The 20,594-nt window shown below is 37.7% G+C and overlaps 2 protein-coding genes and 1 long non-coding RNA gene across 6 annotated transcripts; 2 read left to right on the top strand and 1 right to left on the bottom strand.

Annotated features, from left to right (window-relative positions):
* Window positions 1–1,165: 1,165 nt before the first annotated feature.
* LOC106159949 (carbohydrate sulfotransferase 9) lies at window positions 1,166–6,808 on the bottom strand. Of its 3 annotated transcripts, XM_013536408.2 has the most exons (5): window positions 6,579–6,808; window positions 6,147–6,278; window positions 4,569–4,702; window positions 3,801–3,841; window positions 1,166–2,175 (listed from the first exon to the last, which is right to left on the bottom strand). In XM_013536408.2, the coding sequence occupies exons 3-5, from the start codon at window positions 4,654–4,656 to the stop codon at window positions 1,324–1,326; spliced, it is 981 nt and encodes a 326-aa protein (XP_013391862.1). In that variant the 5' UTR covers window positions 4,657–4,702; window positions 6,147–6,278; window positions 6,579–6,808; the 3' UTR covers window positions 1,166–1,323. The 3 variants fall into 3 exon arrangements, with proteins under 3 accessions (XP_013391862.1, XP_013391861.1, XP_013391859.1); XM_013536407.2 differs by lacking the exons at window positions 6,147–6,278; window positions 6,579–6,808 and adding an exon at window positions 5,307–5,889; XM_013536405.2 differs by lacking the exons at window positions 6,147–6,278; window positions 6,579–6,808 and adding an exon at window positions 4,914–5,161.
* A 235-nt stretch (window positions 6,809–7,043) lies between these two features.
* On the top strand, window positions 7,044–9,791 carry LOC106159951 (uncharacterized). 2 transcript variants are annotated; one of them, XR_015335685.1, is made up of 4 exons: window positions 7,044–7,311; window positions 7,730–7,831; window positions 8,214–8,295; window positions 8,656–9,791. It is a non-coding gene; the product is annotated as an uncharacterized LOC106159951 (long non-coding RNA). The 2 variants fall into 2 exon arrangements; XR_001238076.2 differs by having other exon boundaries at window positions 7,050–7,311; window positions 8,273–8,295.
* A 1,751-nt stretch (window positions 9,792–11,542) lies between these two features.
* On the top strand, window positions 11,543–20,538 carry LOC106159952 (MFS-type transporter SLC18B1). Its single transcript, XM_087019132.1, has 14 exons — window positions 11,543–12,320; window positions 14,532–14,627; window positions 14,999–15,072; window positions 15,599–15,749; window positions 16,032–16,100; window positions 16,368–16,458; window positions 16,700–16,768; window positions 16,936–17,009; window positions 17,631–17,732; window positions 17,917–18,005; window positions 18,280–18,375; window positions 18,668–18,742; window positions 18,932–19,025; window positions 19,408–20,538. The coding sequence occupies exons 1-14, from the start codon at window positions 12,195–12,197 to the stop codon at window positions 19,852–19,854; spliced, it is 1,653 nt and encodes a 550-aa protein (XP_086875258.1). The 5' UTR covers window positions 11,543–12,194; the 3' UTR covers window positions 19,855–20,538.
* Window positions 20,539–20,594: the final 56 nt, after the last annotated feature.

Here is a 20,594-nt window from a genome sequence, read left to right as displayed (position 1 = left end):
AGATCATTTGAAGTAACTTTTGCACGCGCATTGGTTCCGCTTAGATAAATTGTATAAAATGTGAATACTGTACATGATGAAGGGGTTTTCAATAGGAACTGAAGATGTGAGATTGCTTTTATTTTGATGTTTCTCTGTACACGTGCAGAGGAAAGAGTCGGATCTGGAGTGATGCCGAGCCGCTTTTGAGTTAATTCGTCGATGGGAATTAATACACTGAAACTCTGTAAATCTATTAATTAAAGTGGATGTCATATCGGACGGTTCACAACAATATGACTCACAAATCAAGACAACACAACATTATACTTGAGCCCCCCTCCTCCCCCTCCCCCCCCCCCCCCACACACACACATTCGAAACCTTCCCACGATTTTAGGACAATCCCCACCCCAACAATACCACCTCGGACAATCCTTCCCAAACAATCTCCAAAATTAATCCCCTATCACAGAAAATAAACTGATGTTTATATCTATATGAGGTATGTGTGCGTTTATTGAATATTTCACTGACTCAAGATATAAAGTGTCTTATATTAAAAAAAAAAAAAACACAATACTTTCACAAGGAAGCATATTTTTTGTCATAAAAGTATAGTTACTCTGCAGATTATGATTTCACACCTAGCACAATACTGTCAAGTTATGCAGGACCGGACGTCGCATCTCACGTATAAAATGTAATCAAATGTCACATCTCACATAATGGATAACTAATGTCTAATACTATATTGTCACCATTTGTAGACTCGGATGTCACATCTAATGCAATTGTGCTATATTCTAAGACTATAACCCCATGCATTTTCAAATAATTGATTTTACATTTCAATAAGTATGACACTAAATGTAATGCAATGGGGTGATATCGAAAAGCCAAAGAGGTCGCACCTAGTTTAATGCTGTCACGCTTCAAAAACTTTGACGTTAGATCTAATGCATTAATGTTATATAACAGTAAAATACATGTGGTACGACCTAAAGGACGACGGATGAAACGAAGGTATCCCATATATGAATTAACAGAGCAAACTAAACAATTTATTGTTTCTTGGATAGAACGACATCATTGATGTGGACGTCGCATATAATTTTAAATAAAGAACGATATAAAAAGTATACTTTATTGAAATATAGTGGAAGTGTCGCATATGTTATTTAAGATGGCGCCATGACTTTTAGCTAGAAAAATATTTTGTGTTTTCGGAACCAATTTATTTTTATCACCCTATACACAATCAAGAGACAACATAATGAAAGATCACAATAATATAACCATTTTTCATACAACGTGTATCTCAACTACCACGTTTTAAACACGTCAGTACCAGTCTAGCGTAAAGTTAAAAAGACGAGCGTCAAGTTCATAATGTTGCCATATTTTCCTGATATCGCTTCTAGATATTTCAGTAAAATATTTTTTCCAGACTGCAGAGGAAGAGGCAGGGAGATCACCTTCAGGATACGTCAACATGTCGTCCATTCCTATCAGCTTCAGCATCATGTTTAGATCTGTGCCTTGAGATTCCAGTCTGGCGATGACGTCATAATGAATCTGACATGGATCACATAACCTAATATAGCTTTCCCAGTGGTCGTTATAATCCTTGTTTGGATCAAGAGAGTTGAGATAATCAATGAAGGCCTGAAAAGAGACACCTTCTTTCCCAGTCAGCATGCCTGGTGTCGGGTTGGTTTCAAACCTCTTGGCAATGTATATAGCTTCCCCTGTAATCGGGTGTCCTTTACCTTCTAGTTTACCTCTGTATGCCGATACCAGGCGCTCCAGTGGATGGCGAACGATGATCACCTTTAAATAGGTCTCCAACCGTAATTTAGCTCCAAACGGAGAATACTGACTAAGTCGAGGGAGGAAGCGTTTGTAAGAAACCACTTTCTTACCCGATCCAAAATTGTGGAACGATTTCATATCCACGTTCCCTGTTAACGCGTAAAGTAGGCGTTTTCCATTGGTACAGCCGACTTTAGGCATTGAGCACATAATAAGGCGGTGCCTATCATCCACATAAAGCATGGGTGGAAAGCCTGTCCTGGCACTGCTGCCATCTACAGAGTGGGTGGTGTCTCGGCAAACGGTTTCCATGTGTTTCACGCGACGTTCCATCTCTTCCCGCCAGATTTTAGGGACGTTCAACCAGGATGAATGCCGATCCTGGAAGTAGAATCAAATGTGATATATATATATATATATATGGAAAATTTATCAGAATTCATTTAGATATATGTGATCATCCTGCTCAAGACATTTTTTCAAATGATTTCATGCTCAGTCGACACATACTTTCCATGATTTCCTTTGGCCAAAGTTCAACGTAAGGAAGCAAGTTGAGACATGTTTAAGGTCGATAGATACAATAGTATCTATTTTCTTATACGTCTAGATAATGCAGAAATATGCATTACCATGATTTGAGATAATGATGTCACTTCAAAAAGAAAACACAAAGGAATTTTGCCAATTGTGGTTGACGACGTAACAACTTCGCTTTGCTGTAAAAAAATTTATTTGATTTTAAGCATACATCCCTCCCAAGCACAGCTATCCACACTTTTTTTACGTAAATTAACCATAACCCTTATTACTACAATTTGGTGTCAGGGAATCTTTTCGAAAGGCTTGCTTCTGATTTTATCAATAATGAGCAGAAAAACTCAAAAACAAAGGATTGTAGTTAACACCTTTGTCGTGAACTATGCAATTTTTATTATAATATCTTATTTAAGTCTCGAGTTTCGGAAAAAGGACGCTCACTAGCTTACGCCAATTTATGGCGTATCCACAACCCAAGCTGATCTGAGGAATACTAAAATTAAACTCTTTAGAATAATAATAATAATAAAATTGTTGTTTTATGCGGGGAATCTTCGAGTCTGCAGATCAACTTGCTCTGAATGCGCCAATTTAGAAAGCAGTTTAAAAGATGACAATTAGGGGATGGAGGTTAAAAGCAGTTAAGCGCATGAATGGTGCATAAAACAAAGAATAGGGGAGTTTTTTTTTTTTTTTTTTTTTTTTTTTTTTTTTGTTCTGAAGGGTTTAATTTTGATATCAAAATATCTAGAAAACTATTTTATATAAAAAAATAAAAACAGTAAAAAGCTATTTTGACCAAATAAGATCGTTGTATAGTATCGATTCATTTTAAGTTAAAATCTTAAAAAAGTAATAAATAAATATAAAAAAATAAACTCACTGATAACAATGAAGCTCGTAATTTGATAAAAGAAAAAAGGTTGAAAACTATCAGCGTTACAGTAGCAGGTTGATTTTACACTTTGTCAAACTTAATAAGAAAATGCATTGGTGACCTCATATCGGAACTAGTATGCACCAGTGTAACGTGACAGAGAGTCCCCTATAACAGAGAGTCCGTTTCCCATTTATTTGTACAGGTCAGCCTCGCCCTAGATTTTGATCCACTTAGGTCAAACAAACTCTAACCATTATAACTATACGGAGGGCGGACTTTCTGTCACACGGAGCCTCAGTTTCGTTACACCGGCATGTCATGCCAGCCATTTTATTTTGTCTATCACTTTTGAAATATTCCATTCCATGTTGAAATATTGGAAGAAATTATAGTGGTATTAAACTAAACATGCAATGTGGTCGACGATATGTATTAATATGAGGCTGTGATTGACATCTTTAGCAGATACCAATGTACCAAAATACCTGACGTTGACTCTTCACGCTTGCACTCATGCATGCACGCAGGTAAGTGCACACACACACACACGCACAGAACTCCCAAACACACTGTGTAAGTAACTTACATATTTTCTCGGCGGTGGATTCGAACATCCAAGGTCGGTACCTAGAATGAGAGATCTGAAAATTGACGTGTTCGACAGTGGTTTACTTGATTGAATATTTTAGCGAGAATGCCCGTAGTATTAGATCAACCCAGCTAGTACGATGGGTCTATGGCAACGCTCTCTTAGATAAAGACACATATAATACCTAAATAAAACAAAGCAACAAAAACCGGAATGCGTGTAAGGGCGCATTCCCATAGATTTTAGATCGATCTATCCTCGTGGGGAGTCTCACTAGATAACTGTCCAATAATCCGGCTTAAATGTCCGTCCCGCCTACTACAAGCTGTAAAGGGGTAATTAACGTTCGTGCCCGCTCGGCTGACAGCTATTTAGCTTGAACCCCCAGGGAGTTAGGTCGATCTAGTTGGATCGCTCTAATCTCTGGGAATGGGGTCTAAGATTGAATGCGGTTGCTTTATAGAAGAAACCCATCAATTATTCAACTATATTAAGATCATTATCAGCTGTTTGCTTTTCTATATACTGTATAACACAAGTTATATATATGTACACGCGTGTGTTTGTGCGTGTCTTTATGTGTATTCAATTCAATTCAAGGTTTAATAAACTGAATTGAATGCGAAATTGAATTGAATGTGTATATGTGTGTTGTGCGCGCACGGGTGTGTGTGTGTGTTTGTGTGTGTGTGTGAAAGAGAAATAGAGAGAACGACAGCTGGGAAAGGAATTTGGAAGTGCCATGATTGAGAGTGAAACAATCACCTGTCTGCTTCCTCCTCAGCCAGAGTTGTAGACAAGACATCAGGACAGCACCAAATACAAACCACTGGAGCTTCTTTAGTGCATCCATTGAAACTCCTTTTACTGATCAGGCCCTGGGTTTCTAAGAGATATTCCTGTCAGAATTAAAAGTCAGTGTGGAAATAATGGACCCTTCTGCTAAAAACGCGTTGTCTTTTCAATACCTCGTCAGAATATTATTAACCAACATTAAAATTTATTGAACGTCCATGCAAAAAAATTACGCACAATTAATATTCTCCCCCAAACGCTACTGAGTGAATACCATTTAAAATAGATATTTGAAAAACGACACATACAACTTACCACTTCTGACGTTGCCTGTGTAGGTATATTTAATATTTTATATTTATATCATGCATGTTTTATAGTATAGGATACAGGTGTCGCTTATACCGTCAACTGCGATGCTGTGTTTATGGACCCCGATAAAATATAACTAAGACATAGAATCTCAACTTTGTTATTAAATATGGAACTCCATTTTCAAATAAGCTTATCTTGTTCATAAGGCTTTACCATGACAATACAGTCTGCTGTTTTCGGCCTCCGTCCTCCCCTCACCCCACCTGTATCCTGACCCCCTCAGACGCTTTGGAAACTATCTTCTATCTCCCTCCCCTCCCCCCCCCCCCCCCCGCACACACACACACAAACACACGTATGAAAAGTATATAGCATCTTAGTGGAGTGTCTGACCTTGTTCATTATCTGTTCTTCTTTTCATGTACAAGTATATTGTGGAGTCTTTTCCATCCTCAACTTAGTATTTACGTAACCGAATAAGCCGGCATTTTATTATATAACTTGCTTCTGTTTTGAAAGGATTTCAACCATTTGCTATGTAGGTATGCTGGTAGAGATGCATTGATATAGACTTATACCGGTACCTTAAATCTGATAAGTAGGAACCCTTATCTGTTAATATTGCACAATAAGTGTGTAGATCATTTGAAGCTAAGATCTAATTAACGGATATATTAGATCTTAGTTTGAAGTAACTGTTGCACGCGCTTTAGTTCCGCTTATATAAAAGTTATAAAATGATGAAGGGGCTTTTCAATAGGAACTGGAGATGTGAGATTGTTTTTATTTTGATGCTTCTCTGTACACGTGCAGAAGAAGGATAGGGTCGGATCTAGAGTCATGCCGAGACGCTTTTGAGTTAATTCGTTGATGAGAATTAATACATTGAAATTCAGTAAATCTATTAATTACAGTGGATGTCCTATCGGACGGTTCAGAACAATATAACTCACAAATCAAGACAAAACAACATTATGCTTGTGCCCTCCCCCCCCCCCCCCCACACACACACACTCCAAACCACCTCACGATTTTTGGACAATCCCCCCCCCCCCGGACAATCCCCCCCCTCACAATACCACCTGGGACAATCCCTCAAAGACACCCCCCTATCCCAGGAAATAAAGTGCTTTTGATGATATGTATTTGAGGCATTTATGCATTTTTTAATATTTCACTGAATGTAAGATAGAAGACGGAAAATGAAAGAAAATCCAAATAACCCGAACATACCCCCTTAACTAAATCCTGGATCCAGCTGATGGTAAGATTAAAGGTGACCGGAAATGACTCCTACCCACCATCCGACTGACCACACTGAAATCGTTAGGTCCGGCTGGAGGTCCTGACTTCCTTGTAGTTAACCTCGCCATTGATGAAAAACACAGTTTTCAGACGAAGAGTGATATGTGATTAAAGCAATAGATGGACGGCCGGTTGGGTAAACAGGAACCGCAATGATAGCTTCTGTTAAGCTCTCTCTCTTTCTTTCGTTCTTTCTCTTTCTCTCTCTCTCTCTCTCTCTCTCTCTTTCACAACACACATACGTTTTGAAGGAACTATCGAATTAACTGGTACATGTTTTCAAACGTTTTAAAATTTTCTGTAAAAGTTCCTTATATTTTTACTTTTGCTATTATTCTGAATTCATGGGTAAACATTTACCATGGCTAACTACTTTTTGATGGCCCAGACCCGCATTACAGGCACATATTACATTCTTAGTCGTAGCGTGTCTCTGACTACCACAGTCGTCAACTTGTCGGTATCTCAACGTCATAGAACTAGACATCACATCTTTGATTTCTCAACGTCATAGAAGTCGACTAATACATCCCTTTTGATTCTAAAATATCCCTCGTTGTCAAATGGAAGAATGAAAGGGGAATTACCCTCCCGTCCCCCACCCCCATCCTTGTAAATCGATCAGTATTTAAAAAAAGAACACATCTCGAATGTGAAAAGAACGAAAAATAAGGAAGTAGCAAAAATAAGGACGGCTGTCTATCAAAAATGCATGACAAGATGGAGTGGATGATAATGAAAATATATTTCCTTGTCTTCAATATATGACTTCCTTGTGTCCGAAAAAAGGTGGTCGGGGGGCAGGTATGAATATAGGGACACAGCAGTGGTCACTGGTTAGGCATACTGGACAACACAGGCAAGGTGGACAGAACCAGTCGATATTTTTACCAAAGGATTTCAAAAAGTAACTGCTAAGACCAGTACATATACAACACGCGTGTGGTCATTGTACGGACAGGAAGAGCAGGATAATAGATCTAAAAAAAGATAGATATTAATAATATTAATATTATATTTGAATAATCAGTGGACAGTATGAAGTGCACGGCGATACTGGTTATCTGTATTTTCCTCTTATCTTTTGCAGCAGGTATGTGTTATATATCTCCGTAAAGAAATAGGGACTTCTTATTTATATTTCATTAATATCTTATTTATTTGTTACAAAGTTAAAGATGTCTGTGGGAAGCTTTACAGAATTAAAGTTTGTATTGTCTTGCCTTCATCACATTCCTTTTTTATTTTCAAGAAGTTACAAAGAAAATATTTTTTAATTTTGATAGTTGGTATTTGATTTTGATAGCTAGATTTTTCTAAATGTATTAAAGACGTAGCATTTAATCCGACCCAAAAGATTTGTGTAATTCGTTTATATTTTTCTCTCTCTAACTCTCTCTCTCTCTCACACACACAAACACACATGCACACACAAAGAAAAAGAAAAAAAAGAAGACAGGATATTTATTTCATTCTTCCTTTTCATTGTTTTATTTTTATATTTTGCACAGGTGTAGAGGGCGCCACATGTAAATGCTGTGGAGAGGAGTGTAGTGGCCGGTATTGCACGTGTAGAGGAACTCTCAACTGTAGATGTGTGGCACGAGATGACTGTAAGTTCATTCTGTGATGTTATGAGTCTCATATACTAGGCACACTCTCTCTACATGTACCTCTCTTTCACACACACACACACACAAAAAAAAACAATTCCCTGCCTCTATTTCACGTGCGCGCGCGCACGCGCACACACACACACACACACACGCGCATATTCAGTTTCTACAACTGTAAAATATATCAGCTGAAGAGAATATGAACCGATTGCTTACGATAGTTACATATTTCCGAGTTGAAATCAAATTTTTAAAAGATCTAACACTTAAATGGTTAAATGTATTTGCCACAATTGATTCTTACAAAATACAGTTTCCTTGTTGTCTCCTTATTTATAGATATCGTTTTTTAATCTTTTTTTTTTTTTTTTTTTTGCAGTTCTACTCCTTTTTAAAAAATAAATAACGGCATCCTTTCAATCGTGTCTATACTTTCAGATGCACAAGCAAAATGGTTACATGTAAGTAAAGAGTGTTTTAGATGAATGCACTACTTACAATAAAAAATGTACTTACAATATAACAACTGCAGCGATATTACTTTATTGTGTTACATTTGTCCACAATCGAAAACCCACACAAAGGCATTGATTTCACTTGTGTCCCTGAGCCTTTCTTCAACTGTTAGAGATATTTGTTCTGAATCCAAGATGGAATTTTATTCGCCACGAGTACACCTAATACCCAAAACATCCTACATGCTACGGAAAGCACTTGTCCAATAGCCGCTTAGCGATAAATAAATAAGTTAATAAATAAATAAAATTAAAACAAAAGTTTAAAAACGTGCAGTTGACTTTTATTCATGTTTTATATTACAGAAAACTCACAGAAGACACAGACCACGTGTCGGCTGATGAATCACGTGACCAATGACGAAATCATCCGACTTTGATGAAGGAATGTGTCCCTAACATATTTCTAACATAAAGTGCAATTTGGCGCTGCTGGTGTCCATCGCACGCATTTTTTCTTTATGTTCACATCGTGGAGATTATCTCGATTTTTCATCGTGTTTTTGTTGATCTCGTTCACAATCAGCGTTGTCACACTTAGCATTTTGAGAAGATCAGTCAGTGTGTTTTGGACGGAGGAAGGGAGAAGGCTGAAGAGGGATTTTGTTCCTCCATGTGTTTTGGAAAAAGAATATTGGTCCAAATTGGTCTGTTAATATATGTGTGAAAAATCCAACTCGTTGTCATTGCCATCATACTACATCTGATTTTTCATACACATTCAAAAGTATCTATTCTACCTTTATATTTCTCCGTACTGATCACCCATTTACTTGTTTTCCATTGTCTTTTTGTGATTACGAGGAAACTTGCAAAACTATTTAGAAATGAACCAATCAAATCAAACTATATGTGACTTTGGCATGTTCCATCTTTTCCAACCGCAAAAACGATTTCTGCACTTGTTAACTCGCTCTTAAGGAAATTTAACTTGCACTCAGTAACTCCCTATCATTTTACTCATTTGGTTACTCTTTTATTGTTACCTGCAATTAGTGAAAGTGTAAGCCATTACCTTTACAACAGTTGCAACACTAATTAATTTATACTAAACATACTCTGTACTCTGTGTTTTTGTGTGTGTGTGTGTGTGTGTGTGCAAAAAATACAACACAATTGTGTTGTAAACGCATTATTTATTCGAATTATATATGTATATGTATATATTTTAATTCCTTTACTCCAAAGATTTGCACCTATATGATAACTTATTCAAATGCTGTATTATAGATGTTGTGCGCTACATTTCGATATCACAGTCTTATTTATTGTTGTTTCACATTAAGTGTTCATGATCTACGATATGTTATTTATGCAGTATTTGTACTAATATAATTAGTTTAATTATTAATTTATTACAAATTTATTCACAACCATGACTATACTCTTACTATATGAATCAGTGAACCAAGTCAGTGCTTGAATAAAAGTTAATCAAATTATCTTCGCATTTTGTTAAACAATATTAATGATAAGAATTTTGCTACATCACTTCGACAGTGAAGTAAGTGGATTTCCTTTGAGCGGATGCGGATTCCGGATTATCTACATGACCACAATAATGATTTACCGTCTAGCCTGCCTTATGCCCACTATCATGTGATCTGGCCGTCAAGATGGACGATTTAATCAAGACCATCCCTGACACCATGACTGTCTGAGCACATTAATTTAAGCAAATTAAATAGGACAAGTCAGTTTTGAGTCAGCTGTACCGAGTGCAACAGAGTATAGTGATTGTCCCAATATAGGGAATAACCTACAGTATGTTGCGTCTACTCCTAGGCAGCTTTAGACTCTAAATAAAATGCATTTTTATTTATTTATTTCACCTTCCTGTCTTTTTATTTGTTGTATTTGAGAGGGCGAGACCAGTTAAAGTTAAGTAATCGTTAAAGTTTTCCCTCCTCGCGTGTTGCTAATATTAAGTCACTTGTTAGACCGTCCGCAAAAACTAGTGATGGCAGTAGAGAGATTAAGCGGTCTTTAGGGGAATAATGTTCCTTTTATTCCTTCGAAAGCGGTGTCTGGTGTGAGGAAAATGACGGCCTCTTTTAGAGAAAAGTGTGACGTCCGTTGATCAAAATTTAGGACAGAATAATTAAGCAAAACAAAACACTGTGAACGGGACTTCAGCGGGCCTGAACGGGACTTCAGCGGACCTGAACGGGACTCAGAAATCAACATGACATGGCTTATAGGACAATTTTAATTTCGCAATGTTGTTGGCGTATAGTATATCAGGGTAAATGTTTTCGGGTCAGTGATCGCTTTTGTTGTTGATGATGACTTTGAAATCCATCCAGTTTGTTTACAACAGAAATGACAAGATAAGTCCTGTCACGTGCACATTAGGTTATCATTGTAAAATTTTAATAACAGGTTAGCACCAGACAGTAACAAAATTACTGATTTCGTTTCGACAAGATTGGACACAAAAGAGCCATATATTGTTACAACAGATTTACATTGTACCTGCCGATCTCACTGTCCTTGAAAAACAAGCATAGATACTGCCTGAATATACAAACTTTTATTACGGTAGACCACCATAATGACACGTTCCGGGCCGTTTCCTATGCCATAGCTTCATACGTTTAAGCGGCAATCTGTCCCCTCAATTACCCGAAACAACTTTGAGCCTTTCACTGGAACGGCAATTATGGTACTTTAAACTAGGGCCCATAAGAATAGCGTTAGTTTGATGGACAATGTCTTTAAGCACACGTCCATGTATCTTTCTAATAGTCATTCCAATTACAAAAATGCAAGGCATCGTTTTTCACTTCATACAGTTGTAACTATCTTCAGCGTAGGTGTTTAATATTCGCTCAGATGTGCTGTGGTCCAATATACAAGTTTACACTCGGTGGATTTTAGCAAATGCTAAAATAATAGCAAATGCAATTAATATTTTGATATGTATCCGTAATTAACGCATCCGGGCGCTAACTATTAGCGTTAATATGATGCCACTCAACGACCAAATTGCTGCAGTAAGACTACTCACTATATCTGTGTAATACTGTAATATATGCTACTGGTATATAAACATATTTTGTATGTCTGCTGGTACGTCAACGTGAGCACTGAGTGATGAGGTATTAAAGAAAAAAAAATATTGTCTCCAGTCACGCAGCCATATATATGGCACTGGGGGGTGCGGATGGTTATCTGTGGCTCAATGCATTCTACATGCATCTGCGCAATTTTCGGGCACCTGGAATGAGACCACGAATTACAATGAACAAAGACGTCAGACTCAGTGCATAGTGCATCTTTTAAGAAAGGCCTGTTGTGAGTGGTTGAGGGTGCAGATCCTGATGAGGTGTCGGCTGTCAGTTTGTCACGGAATTCACGGGTCAAGTTATTTACTACTGCCTTAAAGTCGCATTGAGAGATTAATTTCAGCGCCAACACCGGGAAAGACGCTTGATTTCGGCCTCGTGTGCCACGTAAACCGAGGCAAGGGGAAACACCAAATGTCCCCACACACTGGAAGCTAAATATAGCCAGGCTATGACGCGCTGACCAAACCCATCTACTTTAAGACTCACTTGTTATGACAGTAGTGACAGTATGAATGTAGTGTCCTATTTATGACACGACAACGAAGGATCGGTCGCGTCGCGTTATCAAAATAATTTCAAACCCAGTCAACTTGAGACGCTGACACACAAACTTAGAATATACTGCATGCACGGTTAGTCGCAGACAAAGGAGAAAAACACTGAGCAGTTGTCGTCAAGTAATCATACATAACTTCGTGTAGCGTCTTCCTGGAGAGAATTTCAGTAAAATCGAGGCACCAGGAGAAGAATATCGGTATAAACACAACGTCAACCATGCCGGAGTCGAAATCGCTGACGACTTTGGACCGGCGACAACGAATACTGCTAGCCGCAGTTTGTGGATTGGTGTTTGCTGAGAGTTTAGTGCTGACTATTGTAGCGCCCCTCCTGCCTATCACTGTAAGTAGTATCTGGTAGATTTCAAATATGATATATTAATATATCTCTCTCACTTGTGACATACATTCCTTTTCCGTTCTCTCTCTCTCTCTCTCTCTCTCTCTGTGTTGATTGAGTTCCTGTGTGTGTGTGTGTGTGTGTGTGTGTGTGTGTGTGACTAGAGAGCTGCTACTAGTACAGGGATAGTTAAGTAGACGAAAAAAGATTGTTCTATCCAAATTCCCACCCTAAAATACGACGCAGCAGGTAGCCAGCTAGGATTTATGGTCCATTTCCCATACTAAACACGGGTGGGAATCGTCCCATTTAGACCTACCTATGACCCACAAGGCAATATTTTTATGGCCCTAGCTTATAATGTCCTCAAAACTGCGGCTAACCTCAACCTGTACTTGTGTTGTGTTATATGGGACCCCGATATTCCATACTTGTACAAATAGCTTGTGGGTACGGAGTACAAACGTGCACGCTCCGTGTCACACCTGCTTACGTACAATTGTCTAGCTTCACACCCACACCCACCCACACACACACACAAATACACACCCACACACACGTGCGCGCACGCACACACGCACACATCTGCCCCCACTCCTCCTTCAAAAATTCCCTCTGGGATCGTGTTAGAGGAGCTGTTCCATTAAATATTTGCTGGTTTGATATTTGTATAACTCGCTTCTTTTTATCACTTTTACCATCATTGTTGATTTATTCCCCTATTGTAGAGCACTTCAATATAAAGCAGAGAAAATAATGGGTCGAGACAGAATAATACAAGTATTACATAAAATACACAGGTGAACGTCGCTGCTGACAAGACTCAAATGTTCGTTTAGTTATCTGTTTTTGACCCAGTTCTAAACAAAGCAGTAGTACTCAAACTTATATTTGCTTGCCGACAAACCCCCAGGTATGTCTGTGTAACCTCCAGAAGTGGGTTATTCCACAACAACAACAACAATAAATGAACATTTAATTGAGTCAAGTCAATGATGCACGTACATTTTCTGTATTTTGTTTTGTATAATTCTTACTAGCCCTAAACACTGATGGACGTATTTTACAAAAATAAATAAATAAATGAAAAAAAAACTCTCATTCATTTCTGTAACATACATGTACTATGTACAATATACTTGACCAACCCTTGCCTCTGCTTTATACTATAGTATTTTCAATATAGACCAAAAGTCGCCAATAATTAAAGAGTGATATAAACAGATATGTTCACTTTTTTATGGAATACCCCAACTCTATACAAGTAAGCCTATATGTACTAGTATTTCTACACGGGTGCGTAACGTGTACAAAAGAATCACTCTTGCCTGTCTATCCCTATCTGGACACTACTGTTATATGTATCAAGGTCAGTTAAATACAGGTCCATCAAGTAATTGCGACTTTCAACGCCACATGGACATTAAATGGTCCTAGCTGCTATCAGAAGCATCTGGGTGAGATACCTGGATCTATAGGTAAATAATGCAGTGGATATATAAGCATAGTTAGGTAACACTCAGTTGAGCACTGGATAACTTCAGTGGCACTGCGAGGTATTTATACATGTATATTTTATAAAGGTATTCTACATACCTAAATCATTATCATCTCTCTCTCTCTCTCTCTCTCCTGTAGTCCAGTGTGTGCATGTGTGAGTGCGTGTGTGTGTTTGTGTGTGTGAGAGAGAGAGGGAGAGAGAGAGATCATTTCAATCTACCGTCTTTTTTTAATAAAATACATAGAGAAAATATTAAAGTAGCAACTTTGTTGATCATAGATTCTGAACGAATTCCATTTGAAACAAGTATTTCCCTGCTCAAGATCTCAATCTCTCGTAGGCTTTTAGCGGATCTATCATCCGTGCTATGGAAGTTTTAAGGTGCAATCCCAATGAAACTGTCGTTCCACGTGGTCCAGTCAAACTCCTAGGGGACTCACGCTGAATGCAGTCAGGTTAACAGATGAACACGCCTCCTCCTGGCGTTAAGTAGAATACAGAATATCTGGTTATTATACGAGTACTTTGGAAACAAGAAGAGGCGTGTTTATCTGTTAAACTGATTGCAATCTGCGAGAGTTTTTGGCAGATATAGATTCTTCCACGTAGAACGATCCTTTCATAGGGAATGATCCCTTAGATTTTAAGACTTTTTAAAGGGTCGATTAAACGATCAGCACTGCAACACATTTTATTTTCTTCAATTATTTCAGGCCAGAGAAAAAGGTGTGTCAAATTTTGAGGTCGGGATATTATTTGGGGTAGCATGGCTGGCTTCCGCTTTGTCTGGAATAGTCCACGGAAAACTGGTAAGTTGTTTGTGATTTTAGAATATTAGAACGTATAACTTGCATAAGCTGAAATTATGATAACTGTTTTCTTAATGCGCATGGTCAAACGTACCTGGTCATCAATAATGCACACTTTCCTGTCCTTTTTTAATCTATATTTATTAATTTTATTCTTTGTTATTATTTTTGAACTGTGACTTGCAATCACTTTCTAGAAGTTATAATAAATAACAAAAAAAAAAAAAAAAAAAAAAAAAAAAAACAGATCTAGAATATTTCAAGCTACCCAGCTGTTTGTTTTTATTCATTCATGTGGATACCTCCACACGTTTATAAATATGTTGCGACCAAGCCTTCTTTATTTCCCTTTTTTCAATTCTTTTTGTCAGCTATCCCGGATAACACCTAAATCGATGTCGATTGCGGGATGTGTCGTTACAGCGCTGGCAGCCGTTGGAATAGGGTAAGTACGATGACGATACGCTATTACCGGTGTGACAGGAATGGTGGGCCTAGGAATGAAAGTCTGGGGTCCCATATGATTAGAACAGGTTAGGGTTAGTTGGAGTATTGGGGTTAGTATATGGGTCGAATGTCACCTGTACAAAGTAATGGGGGAAGTAAGTATACGGTCCATACCGGACAACCATATCTGTCACACCGGTCCAGGATGATCCGGTTTCAATCAGTTTGACGCCAATTCCATATTCTCTATAAACGGTGTGAGATAATCCGGTTTCAATTATATCGATTGACCCCGGCTTTTACATCAATTTGAAATTAGAAAGGGGGAAATGAACATATATGAATTATATGGTCATCCCAATATGTCTTTTCCCCCTGGCGGTGCACGCATATTACTTATTTTTTAGTGATGGCAATATTTTACTTTCTAGATCTCTGCGTGTTAAGCAATAACGCTAAGTATTGTGTCCCTGAAATATAATATAATATAATATAATATAATATAATATAATATAATATACCAGGCTGGCAGGGGAGTTTTCACGTGGCCGCGTGGAATTCCTACCCTCTCTCCTCGTCCTGAGGATAATCCAAGGTAGCGGTTTCTCCGCCATAGCTGTAGCTGTGCAGGCCATCCTGTCTGCTGAGATGCCGGAGCATGGTCTTGGGGTGCAGGTAGGGTTGTCTCCTTGATTTGATTTGGTTTGCCTTGTTGTAGAGTGGCTTTGCTGCATTTTTATTGAAGTCTATTTGTTGTTGTTGTTGTTGTTTTTGTTGTTAAAACTGTTGTCGTTTAATTTCTATATAATGTTTATTTTTAAACTGTTTGTCTTGTACATAAAGATTTCTCCTAGATTATTTAGTCATTTTATAACTTACTTATTTGATTAAATGTCAGTAGATGACTGTGGTTTCAATGCTTTTTGTTATTAATTAGTTAACTTGCTTGTATTACAGGCCGCATATCAGGGAAGCGTGGCCCTGGGGTTTACACTGTCTCCACCCATAGCTGGGGGGCTGTACGCAGTGAGTCTAGATCTCTGTCTCCTCCTCCTCCTCCTTTCTCCTTGGACCCCCCCCCCTCCACCCCCCTCTCTACCCCCCTCTCTCTCCCATCCTTCTTGTCATTTCTTGCTTGCATTATTCAAATCTCACACTTATCTCATAAGCATCTCATACATGCATTCCCTTCGTGACAAATACCATAAGGACTTCATATTCAAGCAAGCATACACAAAATGCACTGTCATTTGAATAGGCTTATTTTTTACAGATGAACTACTTATGTTCCAGGCTAATGGTTTCTGGCTGCCGTTCATTGTGATGTCTGTGATACTTGTCATTATCCTTATCATTGCTGTGATTCCCTTACGCCATTTAAAAGGTAGGTTATTTGACAGGCGCTTGTCTGCAGCTGTCATATCAGATATGATAATATTGCGTTTCTGTTGAATTTATGTACATATGTCTTAAAAATTTAAAATCTGATTATCGATATGCCTAATAATATAATTTTGCAATGGGTTGGAAATGATGCGAAGAAGTAACGTTGAGGGACGTAAAGAAATGAGGCCACTTTTTGCCTGGTTGAGTCGCTAAAACGCCTGTCATTTCTTGTTATTTAGGTCAAGTTGTGCAGCACAAGTCTGGGCAGTACTTTCCTCTTCTTCTGCAGCCGAGAGCCCTATTAACAGGCAAGTTGACACAACTGTGCTCTTAAAGATTAAAAAAAAAATAGCACCATTTATGTACCATATTCAAGCAAGTAGGCAAGTTAAAAGTATAGGTAATAACAGGGACCTTATTACACTGTAGCACACAATGGAGATATATTAATCAAACCCTGTCGTTCACATTTCAGTTGCACATTCGTTGGTCATCGCTGCCGTGTTCAGGTTCTTCGAAGGTTTTATTCCAGTGCATATGCATGAACAGGTGTGAATTATGTACAATTTCTCCCTTGATTTTCAATTTTAGAATCACTCCAGATTAATTGAAGAATTCTTCCTTATTAACCTTTGCAAAACTGTGCCTATAAAGATTACTCATTCATTAAGTAGGTAAATGGTAGCTTAGCGTGTGCAACGTGCCTCAATACACTGATCATCAAAGATAGCATAACGAGCTTTCAAAAGAAATTGACCAAATAAGTACCCTATAGAACAACAAAAATCTCGATTTAAATTTGAAACTTCTATGGTGTCCTCATAAAAACGAGCTTTCCTTGAAGACAGTTAGTTTATTTCTGGTTAAGGTTATACAGCGTAAAATGCCACCATTGTATCGTTGACGGTTCATCTCTGTCACAATCTCGTTCACAGTACACGTGGACTCAGTCATTGATAATAATATAATAATAATAATAATAATAATAATTTATTAGGATTGCAACCCAGTGGGTTGAAGTTGTACATAGAATGTTTAAAAAATTTATAATGATAATAAAATGAATATTTGCATGAATAAAACTGGGTTAAAAGACTGCTAACTGAAAAGCAGTCCTCCTTGGTCTCGTGATTAAACTAGTTTTAGCGTCATCTATCCTTTCCTTTCCAGTTTGGTTGGGGCCCGGCAGAAGTAGCCTGGTTATTTACTGTCTGCGCTGTAGTTTTCCTCATCTTTTTGCCCATTTGGGTAAAACTGAATTCAGCTTTGATGGTAAGATAACTTGTATCGAGTAATGATACTACATGTACTGTTTAATTCCTTAGACTTCCAATTAGACGTCTAATAAAATACAATATTTTGAAATTCACTCGCCAAGATAAGACGTTATTTCAATTACGTAAACCTGAATGGTTTTGTGCATATTTTTTGGTAATGTTATGTTTCTTTATTTCAGGGTAATGTTGCAGTAATGAGCTGGTGTATGTATATGTCGGGATTTTCACTCATTCTCCTTGCACCTGCACCCTTCATACCTGTAGAATAGTACGTATCTGTCGTTACGTTTACTATTAGAGAGAAAGAGAATAGAAAGAGAGGGTGTGTAAAAGAAAAAGAGAGGGGGAGAGATATATAGAGAGAGGGGAAGGGAGAGACGGAGAGGAGAGGAAAAGAGAGGGTGAAATAAAATTTCGAAGGCAAAAAGCCAGTGGAGAAGCCAAAAAAGGCATTGCAAAACAATCTACATTAAATTAAAATTTGCCAAACATCAGTTCTAATAGAAAATACAGCCAATAAAATATTCACAATTCCGTTTCAGTCCATGGTGGATCACCTCCCTGGTTTGTTTGGTTTACATCATCAGTTATACGGGTGCCATAGTAACCAATGTCCCGGATCTTAATTTTATTGCAGGGTAAGTGACGCTGGGAAATGCAACCAATAAGCGCCAAAGGTTAAAATTGGAAATTAAAAGGATACGCTTGTTATAAATAGTAATTAATGTTTTAAATAATTAATGAAGTAATTAATGTTTAAAATTTCTATGGTACAAAGTGAATGTATGAGAACACAAGTAAGTAAAGACAAAATTGGTGGCGCCTAAGTCACATTTCAAGTTAACTTTCATAGCCTAGATATGTAATTGTTCTCACCCATATCTATATACTGTGCTGCTGCCTGCACTTACGATTTACATTGTATTGTAGAAAAACGGGTTATCCAGACAACTACGGCACTTACGGTATTGTCTCGGCCTCAGTGAATGGAGCGCTGACGTCAGGGTAAGTACACGGTGAAATTGTCACATATTCTATTTTATACGATAGAATTGATTAAAGTTTAATCAAGTTTTGCGAGTCGTTTCGTAATAAATAGTACCAAGTGATATACTGTTTATACATTGGACAGGAAAAAAAATCCCTCTGGACATGCTCATGTATGTAACCTTGTTTGATAATTTTGCATTGCAGTTTCTTTTCCGGGCCATTCATAGGTGGCGCTTTAACTGATCATATTGGCTTTGCCTGGACAACCGTCGTGTTTGGATTGATACAGTGTGTGTTTGTAAGTATCAGGCGCTCTCTCTCTCTCTTAGTGTGGGTGTTTTGGCAAATTTCATAAAACTTGTTATAAATTACCCATTTTCTCCACCTCTCCCTCTCTCTCTCTCTCTCTCTCTCTCTCTCTCTGGATGATCTATCTTCTCCTCTATCTTACTTTCTCACACGAATATATCCAAGCCCACACAAACACATTTCTTATTTTGCGAGTGTGTTTGGAGTGGGTAAGTTTATTTAAAAAAAAAAAAAAATACACGCACACTGCCTGTGTTTTTTGCTGTCACAATGCTGTTCACTAAAGTATTTTTTCTGCACTTTTACAACTTTTTTTTTATCAAAGTATCTCTAAGGCTTCTGCTTATACCTGAATTAATATTAAATTTCAGGGACTACTTCTTATAGCTCGACTAATAGTGGATAGAGTACTTGGTCATAAAGATGGCACCGTGGGATTAACCAGACAAATTTCTAAGCAATTATCAAAAGCCGGAGTGGAATCGGTAGTGGAAAGGTCGGAAATGGTATATTTAGAACATAATGATCATACCCAGTACAACACGGGGACTTCTGATGACAAGGGAATTGAAAACAAGGCGTTTGATGGGTCGTCTGATGTGAAAAGTCCGATATCATGTGACCCGGGGAAACTAACTAATAATGTACCGGGGTCTACGACATGTGACATTCCTAAGTCACATGTGGAAACCGAAAATTCAGGCTCTGCTACAACAGAATCGACAGCAGAGACATCGAGTGACAGTGGAGTAGACGATACCCAGCATCAAAACACAGCTCCCATGAAACAAACTGCAGACGGCAGTAAATCGAACTGAGTCTTCGTGAAAGGTGTAATATCCTAAAATAGTAGTTCGATTTTTAAAATTTTGATATGTAAATATGTTTTCTTTTGTTTGTATTTTTGTAGACTATGAGCTGCGTTTACATATTCTTGTTTAAAACGTTTCCTGTATAGTATAGTATAGTACAGTACAGTACAGTACAGTACAGTACAGTACATTGTGCAAGTTTCTATTTACAGAGGATTTATATCCATGACAGCTTTTATTAGATATTTATTGATCATTTCGAATGAAGACACTTCCTTAATATTTTTTTCGTGCTACTTTAAAATATTTCATGGAGTATTACAATTTAAATCATGTGTGTGAAGTGTATGTGAGAAGGGGTGCATGCCACAAAGACGTAGATTCTCATCAAAAACGTGTGTGTGTGTGTGTGTGTGAGTGTTAACATTATGTTTACTTTTCTGTGTACGTTGTGCTGTGTGTGCTGTTATTTTACCATAAATTATGCGAAATGATAAAAAGATATGCGACACTGTGACATTGGCAAGAGCCGTCGATATTGTAATGTTTCAATTGAATGTGGAATATAGTGAATAGGAAGATACCTGATATATTTTACGCAGTCTTTTTATTACTTATATCTTAAGGAATTTTATATGTATTAAAGCAATTTTGTTAAAATCGGCAGAATAAAAAATTGAGGTTTTATAAGTGCTGTGAGTGTGGTTCTATAACATGAAATATAACATGCCAACTGGAACAACAAC

This window comes from Lingula anatina, chromosome 8 (assembly GCF_051362555.1).
Source record: "Lingula anatina isolate TDL-2025a chromosome 8, LinAna3.0, whole genome shotgun sequence".
NCBI classification, from domain to species: domain Eukaryota; kingdom Metazoa; phylum Brachiopoda; class Lingulata; order Lingulida; family Lingulidae; genus Lingula; species Lingula anatina.
Note: the sequence above shows the minus strand (reverse complement) of the source record. Positions and strands in the feature narration are given on the sequence as shown.